Source organism: Frieseomelitta varia, unplaced genomic scaffold (assembly GCF_011392965.1).
Source record: "Frieseomelitta varia isolate USP_RPSP 00005682 unplaced genomic scaffold, Fvar_1.2 scaffold_247, whole genome shotgun sequence".
NCBI lineage: Eukaryota > Metazoa > Arthropoda > Insecta > Hymenoptera > Apidae > Frieseomelitta > Frieseomelitta varia.
This window is the reverse complement of record NW_025109976.1, coordinates 964,775-985,919: the sequence shown is the minus strand read 5'-3', so window position 1 is coordinate 985,919 and position 21,145 is coordinate 964,775. Positions and strand designations below refer to the sequence as shown.

At 38.4% G+C, this 21,145-nt stretch overlaps 2 protein-coding genes across 2 annotated transcripts; both read left to right on the top strand.

The window, feature by feature from the left end:
* The first annotated feature begins 790 nt into the window (after positions 1-790).
* On the top strand, positions 791-6,902 carry LOC122528229 (protein hunchback-like). The gene is made up of 4 exons (XM_043653149.1): positions 791-861; positions 3,990-4,118; positions 4,650-5,008; positions 5,113-6,902. Exons 1-4 carry the CDS (start codon positions 853-855, stop codon positions 6,755-6,757), a joined length of 2,142 nt encoding a protein of 713 aa, XP_043509084.1. The 5' UTR covers positions 791-852; the 3' UTR covers positions 6,758-6,902.
* A 4,848-nt stretch (positions 6,903-11,750) lies between these two features.
* Positions 11,751-21,123, top strand: LOC122528187 (adenylate cyclase type 10-like). The gene is given in 22 exon segments (XM_043653052.1): positions 11,751-11,798; positions 11,860-11,996; positions 12,663-12,868; positions 12,970-13,076; positions 13,155-13,282; positions 13,367-13,496; positions 13,831-13,974; positions 14,060-14,266; positions 14,986-15,260; positions 15,399-15,646; positions 17,008-17,367; positions 17,438-17,658; positions 17,735-17,873; positions 18,208-18,494; positions 18,547-18,664; positions 18,737-18,972; positions 19,037-19,290; positions 19,350-19,470; positions 19,569-19,746; positions 20,197-20,200; positions 20,622-20,835; positions 20,968-21,123. Coding segments are annotated over 22 exon segments (3,918 nt in total).
* Positions 21,124-21,145: the final 22 nt, after the last annotated feature.

The window sequence follows — 21,145 nt, the reverse complement described above, 5'->3', positions numbered from 1 at the left end:
AGAAGCATTTTTCTTGCTTCTAAAATTTCGAAAACTATCCAGAAGAAAAGGAAAGAAGAGAAAGAAAGATGAAAGAATTCCAACCCGAATATGATTTTAAACAATTTCATAAATAATTTTACAAATTTAAAGAGTTTCCGTTCCTGTTTGTGACAATTCTCCGTAAGTAATTTTACGTCGCTTCAATTCAATTTTATTTATTATTTCGCGCTGTAGACAAAGTCCCGAGGTGATAGAACGTCGATCTGCACAGGCGTGGCTAGAATAAAAAAAAAATTGAAAAGGGTTGGAGAATGGCGAGAAGGCGGGAAAAAAATGTCCGACAATGTGGGGACGAGTGGTTAAAGTCAGGAAGTGGTAGAAGGGTCAGCGAAGTGGTTGGTTGGCAAAAAAGTGCGGGAAGCTTTGAATTCGCAGGAGTCACGGTGTTGTTAAGGGTGGGGCATTGAAAAACCTCTGTGAATCCGGACGATGGCCTAGTTGCGATTGGACGAGCTCCGAAGAAGGGAGAGGGTAACTGCCCCTTCGGCTATTTTTGGGACTTAGTTGTTAGTACTTTTACAACAGTCTCGTGATCGAAGTCCGAATCGAAGGATCGTGAAGTGCGGGATAGCTTCCCTTGCGTGTTGTTCTGTTCTGTGTCATTCCATTCCTGTGTAGTTTCGTTTAACCATTCTCTCGTTAAACATTGAAGCATGTGACGGAACCAACGTTTATCAAGTTAGCAATTATTATTTAACTGTTAGTGAGTACGAGGAAGAATTAATTCCCAATTTTATGGATTAATCACATCGACGACCGCGATCACTTCATCATTGAAGCAGAACGGAAGCGACAGAAGTTTGACACTCCATGTTTCGGGTAAGTTTTTCGTTTCTTTCAAATTTATCTCGAGCAAACGTTGCCTGTTACGATGTTGCAAGTACGACCCGAGCACGATGATGCGACTTAAAAGGGCAGAATCCTGTTTTGCAAAAGGAAGGTCGCCGATCGTGAAACGAGATGCCGTGGTTCTTCTCTTTCGCGCCGGTCTCCGATCGTTCGGCCGGCATTCGAGCATGCGTTTTTTTACGCTGCTCGTTTGTTCCACAACGGATAAAATAAAACGTTTCAATATCCATCGTGCGTCGCGTTCAATTCGCGCAGATTCGTGCAACGGCACGCCGATTTTAAATCTCTCCTCGAGAGTTGCCACGCGAGAGCCAGTTAACGTTCCTCCGGCGAAGGTATACACGCGCGCGTCGAAGTCAGCCGTTTCGTTTCGTTTCGTCTCGTTTCGTTTCGCTCGCGTGTTTCGAAAAGTGTCGGATACACGGCAATAACATCGCGTTACAGGATCGAAACAAACACGGAGGAAATTCAACATGTCGGGAGAGCGACAAGGATGTTGGAAAAACAAAACGTTATATATTTCCCTCCTGAACGTGGTCGCGAATCTTCCATTGTGTTTCTTCGTTTTTTTTCCTCTCTCCTTTCTTTCTTTTTCATTTTCATTAAAAAAAGACACGAGGCAGCCGGCGAAGTCTTTCTTCTCGGCAAAACGACACTCGTCGACGATCGTTTTTCTCAATCGCGATGGCTCGCGTTCGTCGACACGGCGACACGCGGATAGAAATTTACGTTTGTCCCATCGCGTCGTCTCATTAAATCAGTCTTTTGAATTTACACTTATTCGTCCTGATATGTCCATAATATGTTGTGTTCTAGCCTAGCACAGGCCATGTACGAGTTTCAACTTTGTACAAATAAACATCACGTATGTTTGTAAAGGTTTGCTTTTCGATATCGTCGATTGATAGTTTTATACTTCCAATAATATCCCGTAGCGGTTTTCGATTTGAATTCTGTAAAAAAGAAAAGAAGAAAAAAGAAAGAAAGAAAGAAGGAAAAAAAAAAATAACCAAGTAATAATAATGTACGACACGATCATTCAATGTTATTTTCGATAACTTCGTTTTCCCTCTTTCCGTTCGCGTTTACAAGCGAGCATGTATCCGCTTCGTCTTCCCGTCATAAGTTTTCTATTTACTGTTGTGATTGTGCTGAGAATTTCGAAAGTTTCTCTTTCGTCGACCTTTGCCAAAGTCTTTTTGTTCTTGTTCAAACGAGGAGTTGGTCTTAATCGACTTGTGTTAAGCGTGCGTGTGTTATGGAATGCGAGTGTTTGGGCGTCGCGGAAAGAATTTTGCCCCGTAGCGGGCAAAATCGACGACGATATTCTTCGAATCTCTTACGATTCTCGTACTTCGCGAATTTACATCTGTCGGATGTAATATAACGTAATGTTACGTTTAAATTACATAATAAATTACCATACGTGTTAATTAAGATCGTATAACACCAGAGTAAAAAATTTCTGTCACTGTTCCAGTTGAAATCTGTTTCTCACTTCACCCGATATTTGCATGCAATCCAAGGGTTTGAGTTAAATAAATCTTATTCCTCGCAAAAGGTTGTTTTATTTTCAGCTCGGTACCCGAAGTAGCTCAGAACAATTGGGAAAAGATAGCCTTCGAGCTTTATTTATGGCCATCTTCGTACGGGGTGAAACGAACAATGGAATTTCCATGCAAAAGTCAAGAACAGAATCTTCGAACACTTAGGCTTGCGTGCCCTGCTTTGACAAATGAACTAAACTATAATCCGTTGTTATTTACTTACAGCAAAGAAATTTTTGCTATTTTCACAAATACGAGCTTGAACGTTTGCGAAAAATTGTTCAGATTAATGGAATCGTTCAACGGACTTTCATTATTAAAGCAGCTGGTGCCTAGAATTAATTGGATTATCAATGCAAATTACAAATAATAATGCTTAATATATAGGATGTCGTTTTGTGTTTTTCGGAATCGTCCAGTGGTACAGGGACAATTTTGTGTCGGAACAATTTTATTATTGCTCTTTCGCTTGTTACGAGCTCAATTAATTTCTCTGATTATCCATACATCGCAGGTGATTTGTTCTTCTAACAGACGCGAGACGAAAGGACGACGAGGACAACAGACAAACATTGTGAAATGATTTTACTCGGAATTTGCTTTAGAATAGGCACAGGCTAGGCTGCTGTCCACAGTCTGTACCGTTTCTTCAAGGAAATTCGTACGGTCGCATAGCAAATGCTAACCCTTCGCGTAGACCGTGTATTGTATCTGAAGATTGATCCATGTCGGACAGTCCTGTCTGTTTTTTTTTTTTCTTTCTTTAAACAAATATTCAACTTTCGAAATTTATTCTTGAATTTTCACGTTTACCCTTCTACTTTCTAATTTTCTCTAATTACCAGAATAGTAAATTACACTGTCGCTAAAAAAATCTTAGACATGTATAATAAAGAAGCAAGAAGAATCGAACGATAAAACTGTGATAACATCGAAAAATTTTTCTCACGATCAGACGCGCATTGCTCTTGAACATCAAAGTCTCTCATTCTCAAGGAATTCTATTTGAATCTTGCTGCATGATCATTTTTCGCCATTTTATGAAATCTCGAGCATTACGATTAAATGACAAAAATTCACGAGATTCCAACATTCCGTCGTTTAATGTTCAAAGTTCAATGAAATGGTGATGGGAAAAGATCGCGCAGTAAGATTCAAAGGAATGCTTTCGATCTTGAAGAATCAAAATATTTATAAACAAAATTGTTCAATGCTTTCACACAGCCGTTTGAAATTCTTATAATTTTTCCAATTTTTCCAATTCTTAGAAACACGTTCGAGGAGAAAAGAACCTGACACTGCCGAGATAGAAAATTCACGCTTTGAAAACGAGATCGATTGTCGTACGATATTTTTTTTCGTAAAGTTATAACAATCGAAAGTATCGGTGACGTTCCATCGTTATCGGTTCGATTACGATTGCTTTGAATTCCTGTTCAAACATGCTCGACATTCGACAAGAAGAAGAAGAAGGAAAAAAAAGGTGTCGAAGCAACACCGAGCGCGTGGTTAAACGCGATTAATAATCTGTTGTTTACCTTTGATAAATAGGACGACAAAATGACAGGCAATTGGCAAGGATCTTCGACATCGGATCAGCAACAGGAACAACACATTGTCAAAAATCAAGAATCTCACCATTTGCCAACCACGCCCGGTTGGTGTAGCGTCGATAAAACCGTGGTGACTAATCGTTTCAACCCCTCTCTCTAATCGAATCTCTTCGTCTCTTTTAACTCGTTCGTCGCTCTCGTTTTCTCTACGCTCCACGCGTTTCCCCTTCGTCCACCCTCCCGTATTTTTTCTTTTTTCTTTTTCACCCTCCCCGAGCGGTAGCCATCTCTTGTTTCCCCTTCCGCCATTCGACAAGATGTCGTCTCAACCTAACTCGAGGGACTCGATTAGCTCCGCTTCATTTTGCCGAAGCTTGGCTCAATCCTCGAACTACTTCGATCAAAATGATCAATCGGTCATTTCTTTTCTTTTTTTCTTTTTCTTTTTTTTTTTTTACAGAAACGTTTCTTCACTCGCAACGTAGTGTGACTGTGTTTTTAGAGACTTGAATGCTCTTCGAATGCTCACTTGTATTTTTTATTGTAAAATTTTTGTCGTCGTCTTTCTGTTTCCTATTTCTTTGTCTCGCCAAGAGAGATTCTTTTGGAGAGAAGGTGTTTCAGAGTGAAAATCTTAATGCACGCGATAATCTTTTAGAGACAGAAATCTACCGAAGACAGAAACAACGATTCAGGGATATCACCTGATCATTATACGAACAATTCCACATCTCCGATGAGCAGAGCGTCAACGTCCACTGCTAATTGCAGCTTGTCACCGGAAAGCGCGATTTCTCAGGATTGGAACAACATGCAGAACAACACGCAATTCGGGCACAACACGCAGAACGGCGATTCGTCTGGCGAGTATGAGAAATCGCGTAACGTGAACGAACCTCAGCCGGAACAGGCGATGAACGTTGCAACTTCTAACGCGATGCAACAGGGCAGCGAGGACTCAAATCCTAGCCAGGACTTGTTACAATGTCCCGTTTGCAGTTTCTCATCGCCGAATAGGTAACGTATAATCCGTTTTATAATTTCACGCGCTTGTAATAAAAAAAAAAAAACAAACAAACAAGCGCGAAGCAACGAAATTTTTCTTTCCTTTTTCTCCATAGAGTAATGTTGGCCGAACACTTGACCACCCATTACGCGGCAAAGTTCGAGGCGACGGACTTTGTAAAAACGGTGTTTAATCATCTTTCGGTTCAGGATGAGAGCAGAATGTCGCCAAATCAAAGCTCGGCACGCTCGGAACGCTCGGAACCCTCGGAACGCTCGGAACGCTCGGAACGCTCGGAACGCTCGGAACAGGAACTGGAGGAAACGGAAGAGCCAGGGCTCCGTGTTCCACGATTGAACTCTCAGGGTAAAGTGAAAACATTCAAATGCAAACAGTGCAACTTTGTGGCAATCACGAAACTCGAGTTTTGGGATCACAGCCGCAGTCATATCAAAGCCGAGAGGCTTCTCACCTGTCCGAAATGCCCTTTCGTCACCGAGTACAAACACCATCTCGAGTATCACTTGCGCAATCACTTCGGCTCGAAACCGTTCAAGTGTGACAAGTGTCCGTATACGTGTGTGAACAAATCAATGCTTAACAGTCACTTGAAATCACACTCCAACGTTTATCAATATAGATGCGCCAACTGTTCCTATGTTACGAAGTATTGCCACTCCCTGAAACTTCACTTGAGAAAGTACAAACACGATCCCGCGATAGTGTTGAACATTGACGGTTCGCCAAACCCGCTGCCGGTTATCGACGTTTACGGGACGCGTCGCGGTCCTAAACCGAAATCCCGAGTCAAGTTTCGGCAACAGGCCGCTCACAGTAGCATGTCAAAAAATAACTTGACAGACGATAACGGTGGACAGGCTACGGTGACTTCTACTCAATTCAGTCCTGAAACCACCAATCCTTCCCCCGTAAACCACTATTGGCAACCGAGTTTTCCGACGAATGGCATGGATGTTGTGAGTAACGGTACCGCTCCTATAAACGGCCTGACCGGATTCGTGCAAAACCAATTCCCATTCTCCTATACTCACTTACTCCCCCAATTACCGTTCATGAACTCAACTGAAGACAACAACGTCGACAGACAATTGGATCACATGAGATCTAACGGCTTAATGGAATATTTATATGAGAAATCGATGGACCAAGAGAGCGTACCGAAGGACGCGCCACAAAATCTGGTGGTCCGATGTCCCGATGGAAACATCGCCTCGTGCAGTACTAGCGTTACTCAGGAGGTAGCTGACGATACGGGAGCGAAAACGGCGGAACCTGCGTTTTTCGGGACGGCCAGCTCGTCGAACGCGTCCGAAAGCATGGACGTCAACGTCGAGCCGCTGGATTTGAGAAAATGCAACGCGAGCGCGCCGTCAAAGTCAGCCGTCAAACAGAAGACCGGCACCAGCAGACGCAAGGGAAAGGCTGTGAAACTGGATCGTCGGGTACTCGAGGAAGACACGGACGACGAACAACAGGTGACGATGCAACAGGAGCCGCAACAATTTGGAGAACAGCAACAGTCAGCCCAGTCGTCAACTGCTAACGGGTCGTGCAGTTTCGGGAATAACCACGAGTTTACTTGTCAGTACTGCGACATCATATTTGGCAATGTGGTAATGTATACCGTTCATATGGGATATCACGGTTACAATGAGCCGTTCACTTGCAACATGTGCGGCCATCAGGCTGTCGACAAGGTGTCCTTTTTCCTTCACATTGCCAGATCGAAGCATTCGTAGATTCAACCGACAAGTAAAACACGAGGTGAATCCTGACGACGAAGTTGAAATGTTTCTTCTTCGAATTTGTTTGGATTGGCTTGCTGAGAGTGGAATCGCGAGTGGCATCGAATACTTGCTCTTTTAACGTTTTCGACGAATACGACGCAATGACAGACAAAGTTGCCGTACACGCGCGGCCGTATTTCAACACGGGATTGAATCGTTCGAAATTCAACTTACGGCCGACTTGTCAGAGAAAATAATACTATATTTAAACAGTTCGTTTGATCTGGTAAGGCATCAAATTAAGTTAACAGTAGTATAAGAGTAGTTGAATAATATTATATTAATATTATATTAATTAATTAAATAATGTTAACATACCATTTGCATTGGTACATGATTATTCAACTACTAACTTAATTTGATACCTTACCAGATCAAACGAACTGTTTAAATATAGTATTTTCTCTGACAAGTACATATAATATATTTATTTATATAATTATATATATATATTTAAAAATATATGTATAATATATATATAATTTATATATATATGTATAATATATTCATATAACACTTATATAATATATATACATATATTTTTCTACTAACAGTCTACTATAGTCATATACTATATTCATATAATATATATATATATACATATATTTTTCTACTAATAGTCTACTAAAAGTAATATTGTTTATTTCGTAACAGATTTTTCAAGATGTTTATAATGATCTTTAGAACGTCTTCGAGAAGACATCCGACGCTCGCCTCGTTGGGACAAAAGTCGGAAACTTTTAATTTGACAAAGGGGCTGAGTAACATAATTCAATAAGTGTAAGTTTTCTTTAGTTTATGTACACTTTTTTACATATGATTAAAAAGAGGAACAAGATTATTTTACTCGATTCTAAGAATATTCGCTAGTTAATAGAAGTTTTATTTTGTTAACGACTCTTGTCCTCGAAAACGACCGCTCGCGTCCATAGATTTATAATCAAATGCAAGATAATGAACTGTAAGTCATTTGTCTAATTATTTATCAACAAGATTAATATCAGGTTGACCTGATCGATATGATGAAATTATAATATATTTCTTAGAGTTTAAAGTTCTAGTCAGATAGATATGTTGCCCTTCTCTTCTTTCTTTTTTTTTTTTCTTTTTCCCTTCGTCTTTCCTCCTTTCTTGCCCCTTTAAGTTGTTTTCGATTATTTGCCTTTTCTATCGCAAGGGACGACGCGTCTGACTAGAGAAGTGACTAACGTTGAAGTAGATCGCAACTTTCATTCACAAAGACTTTACATTCTTTTCGTTTCCGTTTTAAGCCAAAATTAGTTTCTTTCTTTTATTTTTCTTATTTTTTTTTTTTTTATATTTGACGACCGATTACTTTTCTTGACCGTTTACTTTAACGTTACTCGCCGATCAGTTGGATCACACATGGATCAATGTGATATTTACGAAAAACAGCATTCCCCTTGCCATCCCTTGAAATGCTTTCGCGCAAGGCGTGTCTGTGTTTCTATTAAGTGCAATCTATGTGATCAGATTACTTTCCCGATCGACTCCCATTCTGTTACAAACAATTTTGTTGTTAATTAAATTTAAGTAGTTTAAGTAGTTTTTTTTTCTAGTTTCACTAGATGATAAACAAGACGATTAACATTCGGATGTAACTTAATTATAATAAACTAATCTTATTAAAATAAGATTAACTATCGGATATATATAATTATAATAAGTTAAAGTTCGCTTGATTATAATAAAGTAATGAATAAGTTAAACAGTGTATTTTAACTCAATGTGATGTCCCTCTGTGCAAATTATTGACAAGACAATTCTTCCAAAATTCCATGTCCTTTTACGCCATGAACGCGCGATTATGGCGTTGGATTTTTCACAGTACTTTACGATCGAACGAATGTAAGTGAATTAATCCAGGAAGAATTAATCATTCATTGCAGATCCTTACTACAATTTTCGATCTTCTAATTTCGGCATTAAAAGACTGAAATTATTTGTCATTAATGAACTGAAAAATGTATAACAGAAAGTATTTCAAAGTATTATCTTTCAATCAGTGATCTGTAAAATGAATTGAAATATATACGTAAATATATGTACTTTTTATAATAATAATATGTATTATAATACTATATATATTACAATGTATGTACGACAATGTATGTACGATATAATAAATTTCGAATATATATATATATATATATATATTATTTATTATTATTATTATTATCTAAAGATCTTTTCGAACTGTGACGCAAGAAATATTTTTCGCCTAACACGAAAGGCCAGTAACAGGTAAGTAATTTTTTTCTTTTTTTTTCCAAGGCCAATGAAAGAGCGCGAAAGAATCAAATTAACGTCGTGTCGAAACAAATGAAAATCGGGTCTTTAATATAATTCTCGATGAGGAGTAACCAAACGAGCCCGAGCGAATTCGAAATATCTCGCATTCATTTCCTGTGAAACAAGTTGTACCCGGTGCTACGTAATCGATGTCGGACTGGAATAACGTGGGAACTGTATGGACGCCAGACATCATCGGCCCGATATACAAGAAACAGTGTACCAGTTTGCGGGAGGTTAGATCTTTCTCTCCCTCTGTCTTTTATTTTCTCATTCAGCGAATGAAACGATCAGGTACTGAACACACACCGAAATAACAATTGTATACAAACGATGGCGACTTTCGTTCCCGACGAGCTGATACACTTAGGCGACTTATCCACGAGGAGCTCTCTCAGCTTCACCGCGGTCATGGCGACCGTGAGTACGACGCAGTTCTTCGACATGCACAAGAAGTATGCGAGCGCGGAGAATGGCGGTAGCCACGCTCTGTTCTCTCTTCTAAACAGTTGCATAAAAATGATCATCAAAGAAGTGTACTTCACCCACGGGGACGTACTGAAATTCTCTCGTACGTATATTTGTTAACACATTGCATACCGCACTCGGCGCGCCCGCACATTTTTGGAGCAACAGGGAAACTTTGTACAACACGTACATGCACTTTTTTAATTCACATTGATAAAATATTCTTGAATATCGCTACATATTTTTTATAGCAATATTTAAGAATCTATTTATCATGTATTTTAGATTTTAACTATTATTCATTTTATATTTATATTAACACATTGAGGAATAGCACGGTGTGCTCTGATAAACATGTAGCCTGTAGTCTCTCGTATTTTTTAAATTATTTAATATATGACTGAAAGGGTTCAAAGGAGTATATAGCATTCAACAAGCGTAACATTTTATTAATAATTAAAATTATTAATTATTTTTCATTTTTAGAGATATTTTATTAAATAAAATGAAAATACCTCTAGTTTCTTGGCGTGGTATGTTAGGAAACAATTCCCCTACTTCATGAAAAATTATATAACATTAAAATATATAATTACACATTATATAATATAAATTTTATATAACGTTGAAACACGAGAATTCTCGTCTGCCATCCGCAAAAGTTGAAAACTGAAAGACGCGAATTCGTGTCTCCCGTCCACAATGTGTTAATATCAGAGAGAACGAAGGGAAGAAAAAAAATTTAAGAATCTATTTGTCGTGTATTTTAGATTTTAACTATCATTTATTTTATATTTATATTAACACATTGAGGACGGTGTGCTCTGATAAACATGTAGCCTGTAGTCTCTCGTATTTTTTGAATTATTTAATATATGATTGAAACGGTTCAAGAGAATATATAGTACTCAACAAATGTAACATTTTATTAATAATTAAAATTATTAATTATTTTTCATTTTAGAGGTATTTTATTAAATAAAATGGAAATACCTCTAGTATTCAACGTTTCTTGGCGTGGTATGTTAGGAAACAATTTCCCTACTTCTTGAAAAATTATACAACATTAAAATATATAATTATATATTATATGTAATATTATACAATATAAATTATATATAACGTTGAAACACGAGAATTCTCGTCTCCCGTCCACAATGTGTTAATATCAGAGAGAACGAAGGGAAGAAAAAAAAAAAATTGTCGAAAGAAACCTCTTCTTCTTGCACGTAGAAGATGATCTGCTGGTCATGTGGAAGGTCAATAGACACGAGTTCGTTTCGAAAACGGTGCACCACGTGATTTTGTGCGCGCAACGAATCCAAGAGGTCATTACTCAAGCGAAGAGCAACATCCCCGCTTCGAAAGGTATAACATTAAGCTCGGCGTGACATGCCGTTGAATCAGAGTTAGAAAAGGTAAGACTTTATCTCAATGTTAACAGTGAACGTGTTAATCTCCGCTGGAAAGGTAACGTTTTCGATAATCGGCGACGATAGAGCCAGACACTTTCTGATAGCTGGCAATCCGATCGAAGATCTCAAATTGGCGAGAAGGATCTGTTTACCAGGCGATCTTATGTTGTCTTCCAGCGCCTGGGAACATTGCGCTCCTAGTCAGTACGAGTACGTTATCAAGGATCAGAATAACATCAAGGTGCGAGCAATTCGACTTGATCCCGAGGATCGGGTGCTTTCGAACGGTCAGTTAGTATCGTTGGATACTGGATAGATGATGGAAAATTTCGAAACATCTGATTTTATTTTCGACAGAGACCAATGGATCGCGATTAGAATATGAATCGAATATCCATCTCAAAATTCGTATAGTGTTTGTTGGTCCAACGGTACTAGTCGAAGTCAAACGTCGAAATTCATTGGTTGCTCGTTTATTAAATTTATTAGATCATTAAAGTACTTGGACGGATGGAATCGTTAAGAAGTGTCGAAACGATAGAGAGTATACCGTCTGACCAACGTCTCGGCGAATCGGACGTGTCGCTCGCCTTCGATATCTCCATCGACACTGAGATTCATCGCAGTTCCTTCCACAGTAAATCGTCTCGATTCAATTAAGCAAATTAACATAGAAACGACGGAGGTTAATTGTAAACGATGGTGAATTCGTAGTGAGAGCTTCCATAATTGACGTGTTGCGTCCAAATATGAGTACGTACTTGAGGAGTTTCATATCAAAAGGAGTGCTGACGGCGGTAGGTTTCGCAATTTTCCCGTGGAGAATCCTGCGCGCGACGAAACGTTTTGCGTTTTCAGATCGAAAACGAAGAATCGTTGCTGTATTTAACGGAACTGAGGCAAATCACCGCGGTCCGCATCACTGTGGTTCCCAACGAATGTACCGTCCAGGAGTTGATCTCTCTGGCAAACGTGCTCTTCAACATTATTCAAAAGTATCTAATTACATATGTACATACGTACAGTGAACAGCATAACTGAATAACGAGAAGATGAAAAATTGTCAATACTTTGAATTACTGTTATAACCTCGCGAAGAAAAGAATAGTATGACAATCTACTTGGTCACGAAACGTTAGGATTTCTTAAATTTTTCTCGTCTGATCCCACTGTTTGAAGTTCAATAAAATGACGAAAAAAAAAAAATCGTACAAATCGAAACCTCAGTCTTCGAAACTGACCGATGTATTTAGTCGCAAATAAAATTTTTCAGTGTTTTTACATACGTGCGAATTTTTACGATTTTTTTTTCTTTTTTTAAAGAAAAGAACACTTTTCGTCGTTTGCTACATGACGTTAAAATCACTAAGATGGAAAGAAGAAGCGAAATTCGCGATTATAAAAATAGAAGTTTCATGCTTTAAAGTGAGAGCAAGCACATTGTTATATAGTTCCTTTTACGGATTTCCTTACGAGAGCCAAATATCCTACCAAACATTACGTACAGTCCTTTGTTTGTGTTCTACGTGTAAATACCTACTCGATGAAATGTTATTTACAGTAAAATTCCATGTGTTCAGTTTTCCTCGTCGCTGTAGTTGTAGATCGTTCTTCGAAATCGTTGGAAGCGGTTGCGAAGTGATTTCGATGTTTTTTCGTAGTACAATACAAGCATACTTTGGATGCCCGGGCAAGGCGTATTTGTACGAGAAGGACATCTCATTTCAAATTATGTACGGGATGAAGGGCTACGAAAGTGACGGCGAGTACGATAACGCAAAGAATGGATTATTGTCAGCGTCTCACATGATGAAGGAAATAAGACGCATTTCTAATGTCAAAACGATTCTCATTGGCGTCTCGACCGGTAATCTCTCGCAAACGTATTAAATTCTTAACCACTTGTGGATTTTTTTCTCCTGCTTCGAATTTTCAACCTTCAACTAACTTTCGATCACTCAAAAACAGGGATAGCATTCTGCGGAGTAGTCGGCCACAGTGTCAGAAGACAGTACATGGTTTTCGGTACGCCTGTCGATAAGGCGAAATCCTTGACGATGATTTCGCTCGACAAGGTTTGCCTGCCAAAGTTTTCAACGATTCGTTTATCGCCGCGAGATTTTCAGAAAAAAAATATCTTTACTTCATCGTAGATATCTTGCGACTATGAGACCTTTCTAAGCAGTGCCTTGCCCAAAGAGAAATTTCGTACGCAGGGTATGAAGATGTTGAGGAAAATCGGGAAATGTCACGTCTATGAATTCCTGGATGAAGAGACGACGTAATTTCTTCAACTTTTTGTCAATGAACTTACACGTTCTACGATATTGTTCCTTGGCGTTTAATTGAATGTTCATTCGCCCAGGAAAATCAGATTATCGAACTTAGAATATGTTTATCCCATTCTTGGTCGATGCAAGGAAATGGAATACTTCAAGGACATCTTGGACGATATCGGAGTGGCAGGGCGAGTTTATGCTGGACTGCTCATGGAAGTTCGGATCTCAATACAAGCATCGATCAATGGACTGCGGATTTTTATACGTTTGAAAATCAAAGGAAGTTTTTTTTTTTTTTGTATTTATTGAAATTAATCCATACCTTTCGGCTTTGAATGACTTCCAGTCTCAAAGGAAGTTAAAATTGAAATTTCAGAAAGATAATCAAAATAAAATAAACGGGCAGGATAGAAGTAATTAAAAATAATTTTATCTACTATGTTGAGATATTCTACGTATTTTTGTATTTTCCAATTTTCCGTGCAAATGTATAAAAATCAACGGTCCAGCAATTCTCAAGACGAAAATCTCATCTCGATGAATCGTTTAGGGACCCGAAAGATGTGGCAAGTCGAGGATTCTCGACGCTTTCGTTACGATCGTTCGAAACAGACAAATAAAACTCGTACAACTTTCTTTACATCCGTCCTACGCGCAGAAGATTTATGCTACGCTGTACGACGTGTTCCTTCAAGTAATAAATTCAACAAATTTTAGAATTTCGCTTCCCTCTCTAAATACGCTCGAGTCTTTCAGTTCTTTTTCTATTCGTTATCCAGCTTTTCGATGCTGAAAATTTTTCGACCATCAAGAATCGCGAGAAGATTATATCGCACAAGCTCTCCGAGGTACTAAATCCAGAAGATTTCTGTTACTTCAACACCATCATGAGAGTACAGTTCCCTTTATCGAAGGAATATTGCCAGGACAACGACTGGCAGCGTCACAATAAGACCATCGAGATGTTCGACGTGATATTAAACGAGGTTTAATAACGTTACGGAAATGTTCATGCTCCGATTCTGAATATATAAATATTATCTATATAATCTATATTTTATTTTTTAATATTACATTTTGTTAATTATATCATATAATTATATCTTAATTACATTATATAATTAATATTTTCTTTCATAATATTTTATATTATTTTATATTATAATTATTATATTTATATATATTTAAAATAAATATATATATAAATATATGCTTTATAATATATTTTATTTTACTTTACAATATATTATATTACGTTACGGAAATGTTCATGCTCCGATTCTGAATATATAAATATTATCTATATAATCTATATTTTATTTTTTAATATTACATTTTGTTAATTATATCATATAATTATATCTTAATTACATTATATAATTAATATTTTCTTTCATAATATTTTATATTATTTTATATTATAATTATTATATTTATATATATTTAAAATAAATATATATATAAATATATGCTTTATAATATATTTTATTTTACTTTACAATATATTATATTACGTTACGGAAATGTTCATGCTCCGATTCTGAATATATAAATATTATCTATATAATCTATATTTTATTTTTTAATATTACATTTTGTTAATTATATCATATAATTATATCTTAATTACATTATATAATTAATATTTTTTTATATTATATCATACTATGTTTTCCTATGTTATTATTATGAAGTTTCAATTCAGGTCATTGGTTGCGTGTGCATCCTCTTGGACGACATACAATACATGGATCTCCTATCCTGGCAGTTTTTGTCCTACGCCTTGAACAACAGTCGCGTGGTTATAGTTATGACGATGACGAGACACGTCCCTTGGAATGATCTGTTTCAAGTCGAGAACAGCATCTTTCGAGACAAGAGACTGATGATCAAAACGTTGGACGATTTGGAGCCTAAATACTTGGCAGCGTTCGCCTGCCAATTCTTGAACGTCGTCGCGATTCCCAGCACTTTCGAGAAGTAACCTCGTCTCAGTTTCTAATTTCTCTGTTTCTGAAAATCTGTCGCGTCCAATTTTTTATCGGACGCCTCCAAGTTTATCAGAGTCGCTCGTCCCGTTCTTAGAATCTTACAGCAGCGTAATAAAACTTCGATCAGCTGGTGCGAGGCATTTCTGATGTCAGCCATACAAGTGAACGCGTTCGAGACTGTCACGATATCACCCGCGGAAGCGACTAAGTATGACCTCGTTTTTCCGGACCAGTCGCTGTTGTCGAAGATCCCGATGTACTTGATGCCCGAAGAAATAGCACCGCCGTTACACTGGACGCAAATGAGCAAACTGACCGTGTGCGTACCGTCGAAGAATACGAAAGATGTCATCGAGCTTAACCGAGACACAACAGGTGGCTTGGAATTTCATCCTATCCTCGATTAACCTACAGATGATTAGTAATTTGTACACTTAGATTAGACCAGCGACGGCGAACCTCTTTGAGAAGTAGGTCAAATTTCGTTCATTATTTTTTTTAATACTAGCTCGTGGGTCACTAAGTCAGTGGCGTCACTTGGAAGGGGGGAAGGTTAAAAACTACTTCCTTTTCTCTCACTTTTTATAATCCTCTAAAAGTTTACGTTTCCTTTTCGTTTTACAACTTTTACTTTTGCAAGTGAAGAGCAAAAAAAGAAATGTCGACGGCGAAAAATTGATATAAAAGGGGTGACATCATGTCCAGTTACCTATGCACTATACATTAGATATATATATATATATATATACTTTATTTCTTAATATTTTTTATCGTCTGTTCTCTCTTTTATTATATAAAAAACTAGCAAAGCTATCCATTTTGAGAATGGGATCTAGTGTGTTTTCTAGTGTTTATTACGTCTGTTTAATCGTAAGCGCTATGTAAAATCTTTTGGACACAACTAACTCATATAACATTTAAGACTTAAAATACCTATATGTATAGATAACCAAGTCGTAAGTCGTCCATAAAACACAATTATTTCTCACTTTTTATAATCCTCTAAAAGTTTACGTTTCCTTTTTGTTTTACAACTTTTACTTTTGCAAGTGAAGAGCAAAAAAAGAAATGTCGGCGTCGAAAAATTGATATAAAAGGGGTGACATCATATCCAGTTACCTATGCACTATACATTAGATATATATATACTTTATTTCTTAATATTTTTTATTGTTTGTTCTCTCTTTTATTATATAAAAAACTAGCAAAGCTATCCATTTTGAGAATGGGATCTAGTGTGTTTTCTAGTGTTTATTACGTCTGTTTAATCGTAAGCGCTATGTAAAATCTTTTGGACACAACTAACTCGTATGACATTTAAGACTTAAAATACCTATATGTATAGATAACCAAGTCGTAAGTCCTCCATAAAACACAATTATTGCATTTATTTCTCACTTTCAAGCTCTAACCGAACACTTGTAATTTTCTTAACATTTTTTGAAAAGAGGGATTTCGAAAAATAATTAAAATTCCTTTATATATATGAGTTTATAAAAATCAACGCGTGGGTCAGTGTCTGACCCGCTGGTCATAGGTTCGCCATCATTGGATTAGACTAAATAAATTTAATTTATACATTCAGAAAGCTGGTAGATCACTAAAATTTAATGCCAACGTCACTTTGTATTTCACGCTCTTTCTGCTAGAAATTGGCAATGAAATTAAATTCGATTGATCAAAAATACAAGTAACAAGTGTATTTAATTGTCAAACAATTGGTGCTCGGTGCTTAGGATTGAGGATCGACATCTACAACAGAATGAATCCCTACGAGCAAGCTTTCGTCAAGTGTGCGGCAACTATCGGCCACAGCTTTCAATCGAAAATGCTGGACACCGTGATGGCAAACGCTACGCCGATATACACGCTGAGAGGAAAGTGATTATTCACCATTAAAAATGAATTTCGCAATTACTTGACTATTCTCCTCGTTGCTTCAGCCGTGGCAGAGATGATCAGACTGAGGATCTTAGAGTGCGCTATGATTCAGAAGAAATTCTACTACCTGAACGATTCCGTCTATTACGTAATGAAAAAGCGGAGAACGTTCAGCAACATGCATCATTTGGTGACTTGCGATTGTCAACCGATCCGTTCGTTGACCCGAAACACACCGTCCAGTTTTCTCTGGCACGCGGTAACTGCATGTTTCTTCATTTGCAGCCGCGTATATCAAGAAATTGCAACCGTACGCTTACTGCAAGGTGTTGGTCTTCACGATAACTTCCTTTCAAAAATTGTTTTACGAAACACTCTCGCCGTACGAGAAGAACGACTATCACGTGAAGATAGTGGGAATGTACGAGAAAGACGCCACGAAATGCAGCACCTGCGGCGAAGAGGAGTTTTTGAAAGCCGTCTCGATAGAAGTGGACGACACAAACGTAAGCATCGGAGACAATGTACTCTCGAATTCCCGAGCGCGTCGTTACGCTGCCTCAATCGAATCTGACGATGCAGAAAAGAGCAATGCCGCAGAAACGGGATTCTAAGTTCGAGCCCAGACGAAGTATCTTTATCACCAACGACGAAGACGATAAAAAGCGAGAGAATATGACACGCAGAGTTTCAATTCTACCAGGACTTGTCAACGACGCTGGTAAATATGTATGTATATATTACTAAAACTATCGATCAACCTTTCAAACGCAATTGAGAAGAATGCAATTGAAGTGGGTGATATCAAATCGTACGTAATGTTTTATACAATAAAATTTCCATCAAAGTTCTGTTTCAGCAATTGTACTTTGGTAAATATAAATTATCTTCTAAGTTTATATTGGAAAATATGAACTTTCTTGAGAAACTGACTGCGACAAATGCTTTAATACGTTAAAAAAAAAAAAAAAAAATTCATTCGACAACGTCGTTACAAACAAATATTAACAAGACACATATGTATGTATGTACTTGTATCTTACTCTGTCTTTCAGTCGAACAGACAGACGACCAAGAAACGGAGCATGTGTCCGATTCTGCAAAGACCAAACGATCCTCTACTCTCGTCGACTTGATATTCGAAGATCCATGGGACAGTCGTTTGGAGCAATTCAGCTATGTGGATTACCGCAATTGCAGATGCATAGACATGATTAGTTTCGTGTTTTGGAAGTTGCACCAGCACATTATGCACATCGGTAACCATTTTCACCTAACGCCCTCTCCTCGAAACGACGATCACGATTGTTACAAACATTCACCCTTCAGACGATCCTGGCAAGTCAGTCAAGTTCATGTTGAACTATAGCGCTGGCGCGATTCAAACTGCTCAGCCTCTCTTTGCGATCAAGTCTCTGTCGGCCTTAATCGAGAATTCGGATACCGCGAAGGAGGAGCAGATCAAAATTATAAATGAACCTGCTAATAAAATCAAATACTTGATTCTAATGGGTAAAATCACGCTGAGTGGCGATTTCACACGATTTCGATTCAAGGAGTCAAGTGTGTAAAACGTTGTCGTAGGAGATGCTCACTTTGCCTACGGAAATTATTTCGAAGCGAAGAGATTTTACACGGAGGCCGTGACGTTGAGAGGTCATCTGCCGCAGAACAGCAAAGCGATCTGTTGCAGCATCATGTTGAAGCAAATACGGTACAACGTGTCAGGCTTTTGCAAGTACAGCGAACAGTCGAAGGAGAAGATTGTTGAGAGAGTTGAGCTGGCTATCGCCTTGCAACGACTGGCTGTAGTTTCGTTGGTGCGGAACGAAACAACAATTTCATTGTAGCGCGAGCGTGTGACGCGATTGATGAAAATTTCAGGCGCAGAACGAAACGAAAATGGCGAAGTTCGCTATTCTGCAGAGTCTTCGATTGGTTTTCGAGAGCCGTGACTGTTTCCTGGAGAAGGGCGAGATTTATTTGTCCGCGGTGAAAACATATCAACAGATGGGGGAAATGTACGTGGAGCAATTGGAGCAACCTATGTTGCTGACTATTAAAGAGAAGGTTACTTGGAAGAGGCCGGAAGAAGTGATCTTGGTGGCTCAGATCTATCAGACGATATACAAAACTAGGTAACATTCCGAAGCATTTGAATGAAACGTGACGTTAGCAATTTGTTCGTCGATGATAGGATACTGCAGGGCAAACTGACGGAAGGTATCGAGATTGGGATAAATATCTGCAAGATATGCAACAATTTGCAATTGAACGATTTGAAGCTCGCTGTACTACCGTCGCTGATTGAAATTATGGTAAAGCCGTGTAACTTAGACTTTACAACCTCGACGCTCGGAAATGTTACCTCAGGTTTGTCGTGACACGAATCTTTCGTACTTCATCGCGAACTCAGGTGTGGACGAAGAAGATAAACGAAACTGTCGATTTGATGTACGAGTTGTATCATTTCTCCAAAACGGACGTGGATAATACTGCCATCACGTGGTACTACGCACTTTGCATGGAACTGTTGTTGGACGCTGCCATGATATTGGAACCATACGAGGCTTGCCACGATTTCTACGCCAGAAGTAAGAATTTCTTCGTTCACGTATATATCTCATTTAACCACTTGCGCTGGCAACTGATTGCGGACCGTAACGAGTGACCAAACGGTGCACGATAATTCGTCGCTTTCCTTTTCGAACACGTCGATACGACATCACTGGGATAGGAATTGTTGAGAATTGTTAATAAATTTATCACTTGTCTTGCCTATTTTATTTTACTTAAAACTGAGAAGATGTTACAAGTTTGGAACAAAAAAAATTCTCGACGCGAGAATTTTTCCAGCGCAAGGGGTTAATTGCAAGTTGTTCCTTGATGGTCTCTCAGCTTTCAGCTCGCGCACCCACGCCCCTCGCGATCCAGAGAGTATATTGCGTTTGAAATGCTCTCTGGTCATCTGGCAACTGAGAATGTGAGTATCCGAGTGACTCGATCTATGTGTCACGATGTTCTGTCGAATGGATTTCTTTCAGGAACGTAAAAGTGACTGACAACCTCGTGCGAGACATTGACGAGTATTTAATTAACGTCACGTACGATAATTTCTCGAGAATTTACAACTGCGTGAAGGTAGGATGCATTAATTAGAAAAACATTAGGGAACATGACATTATAAAGTAGGGATCCGTCTCATTAACCCGGGATTACCCTTCTGGGGTACTTATCGCAGGTACATCCCGGGTTAAAGAATGATTTATATGATGTTTTTACAAATATCTTTTTGTTAATTGGCTGTCACGTCGCTAAAGTGATTTATGCTGACTAGTTTCTAGATAAAGTGATTTATCCTGACTAGTTTCCAGAAAATAATAAACTCATTTGTTCTGCAGATCCTCGAGTGTTACTTGCTGATAATACACCGTGGAATTAACATTCGACGAATGAACGATTTGTTCAGTCGATCGAGCAACATTAAAACGATTATAAAGTCCCTTCATAATGCGTCCAGTTACGCGCCATTTGTGAAACCGTTCTTGTACCTGTTACAATCCTACATGGAGATCGTGCAAGGTAGAAAGATATTGTCTCGAATGAACATGAAGAAGTCGCGTAAATTCGCTACGGCTCAGGAGAACAAGCTGGTCCTGGCTTTGCTGGAGCAGAGCAAGAGGGTAACCAACGATTACATATGAAAAAAAAATGTTGAAATTATATTCCGACGTTATTGCAACTAGAGTTTCTTTAGAGATACTACATCTTTCTAATTTCCTCTCGAACTTTTCATTTTTCAATGCACATCGTAGACTTGGGAGGAGAGTAAATATAACAATATGGCGCAATACTGGGTGGAGAACGTAGGTGTCGCGCTCGGAATCGAATGGCAGGAGATCCACTTGTTGAGCGTGAGCTCTTGGTCAACCGTACTGTACCCACTCCCACCTCCGCACTCTAATTATTAATCGCTCAATTTCTCGGTAAGCA

What these genes read in the sequence shown, in the direction of transcription:
- LOC122528229 (XM_043653149.1), top strand. An exon ending in GGTGTAGCGTCGATAAAACC is followed by an intron (nt 4,119 to 4,649) that starts GTGGTGACTAAT and finishes ATAATCTTTTAG; the next exon opens with AGACAGAAATCTACCGAAGA. An exon ending in AGTTTCTCATCGCCGAATAG is followed by an intron (nt 5,009 to 5,112) that starts GTAACGTATAAT and finishes TTTTCTCCATAG; the next exon opens with AGTAATGTTGGCCGAACACT.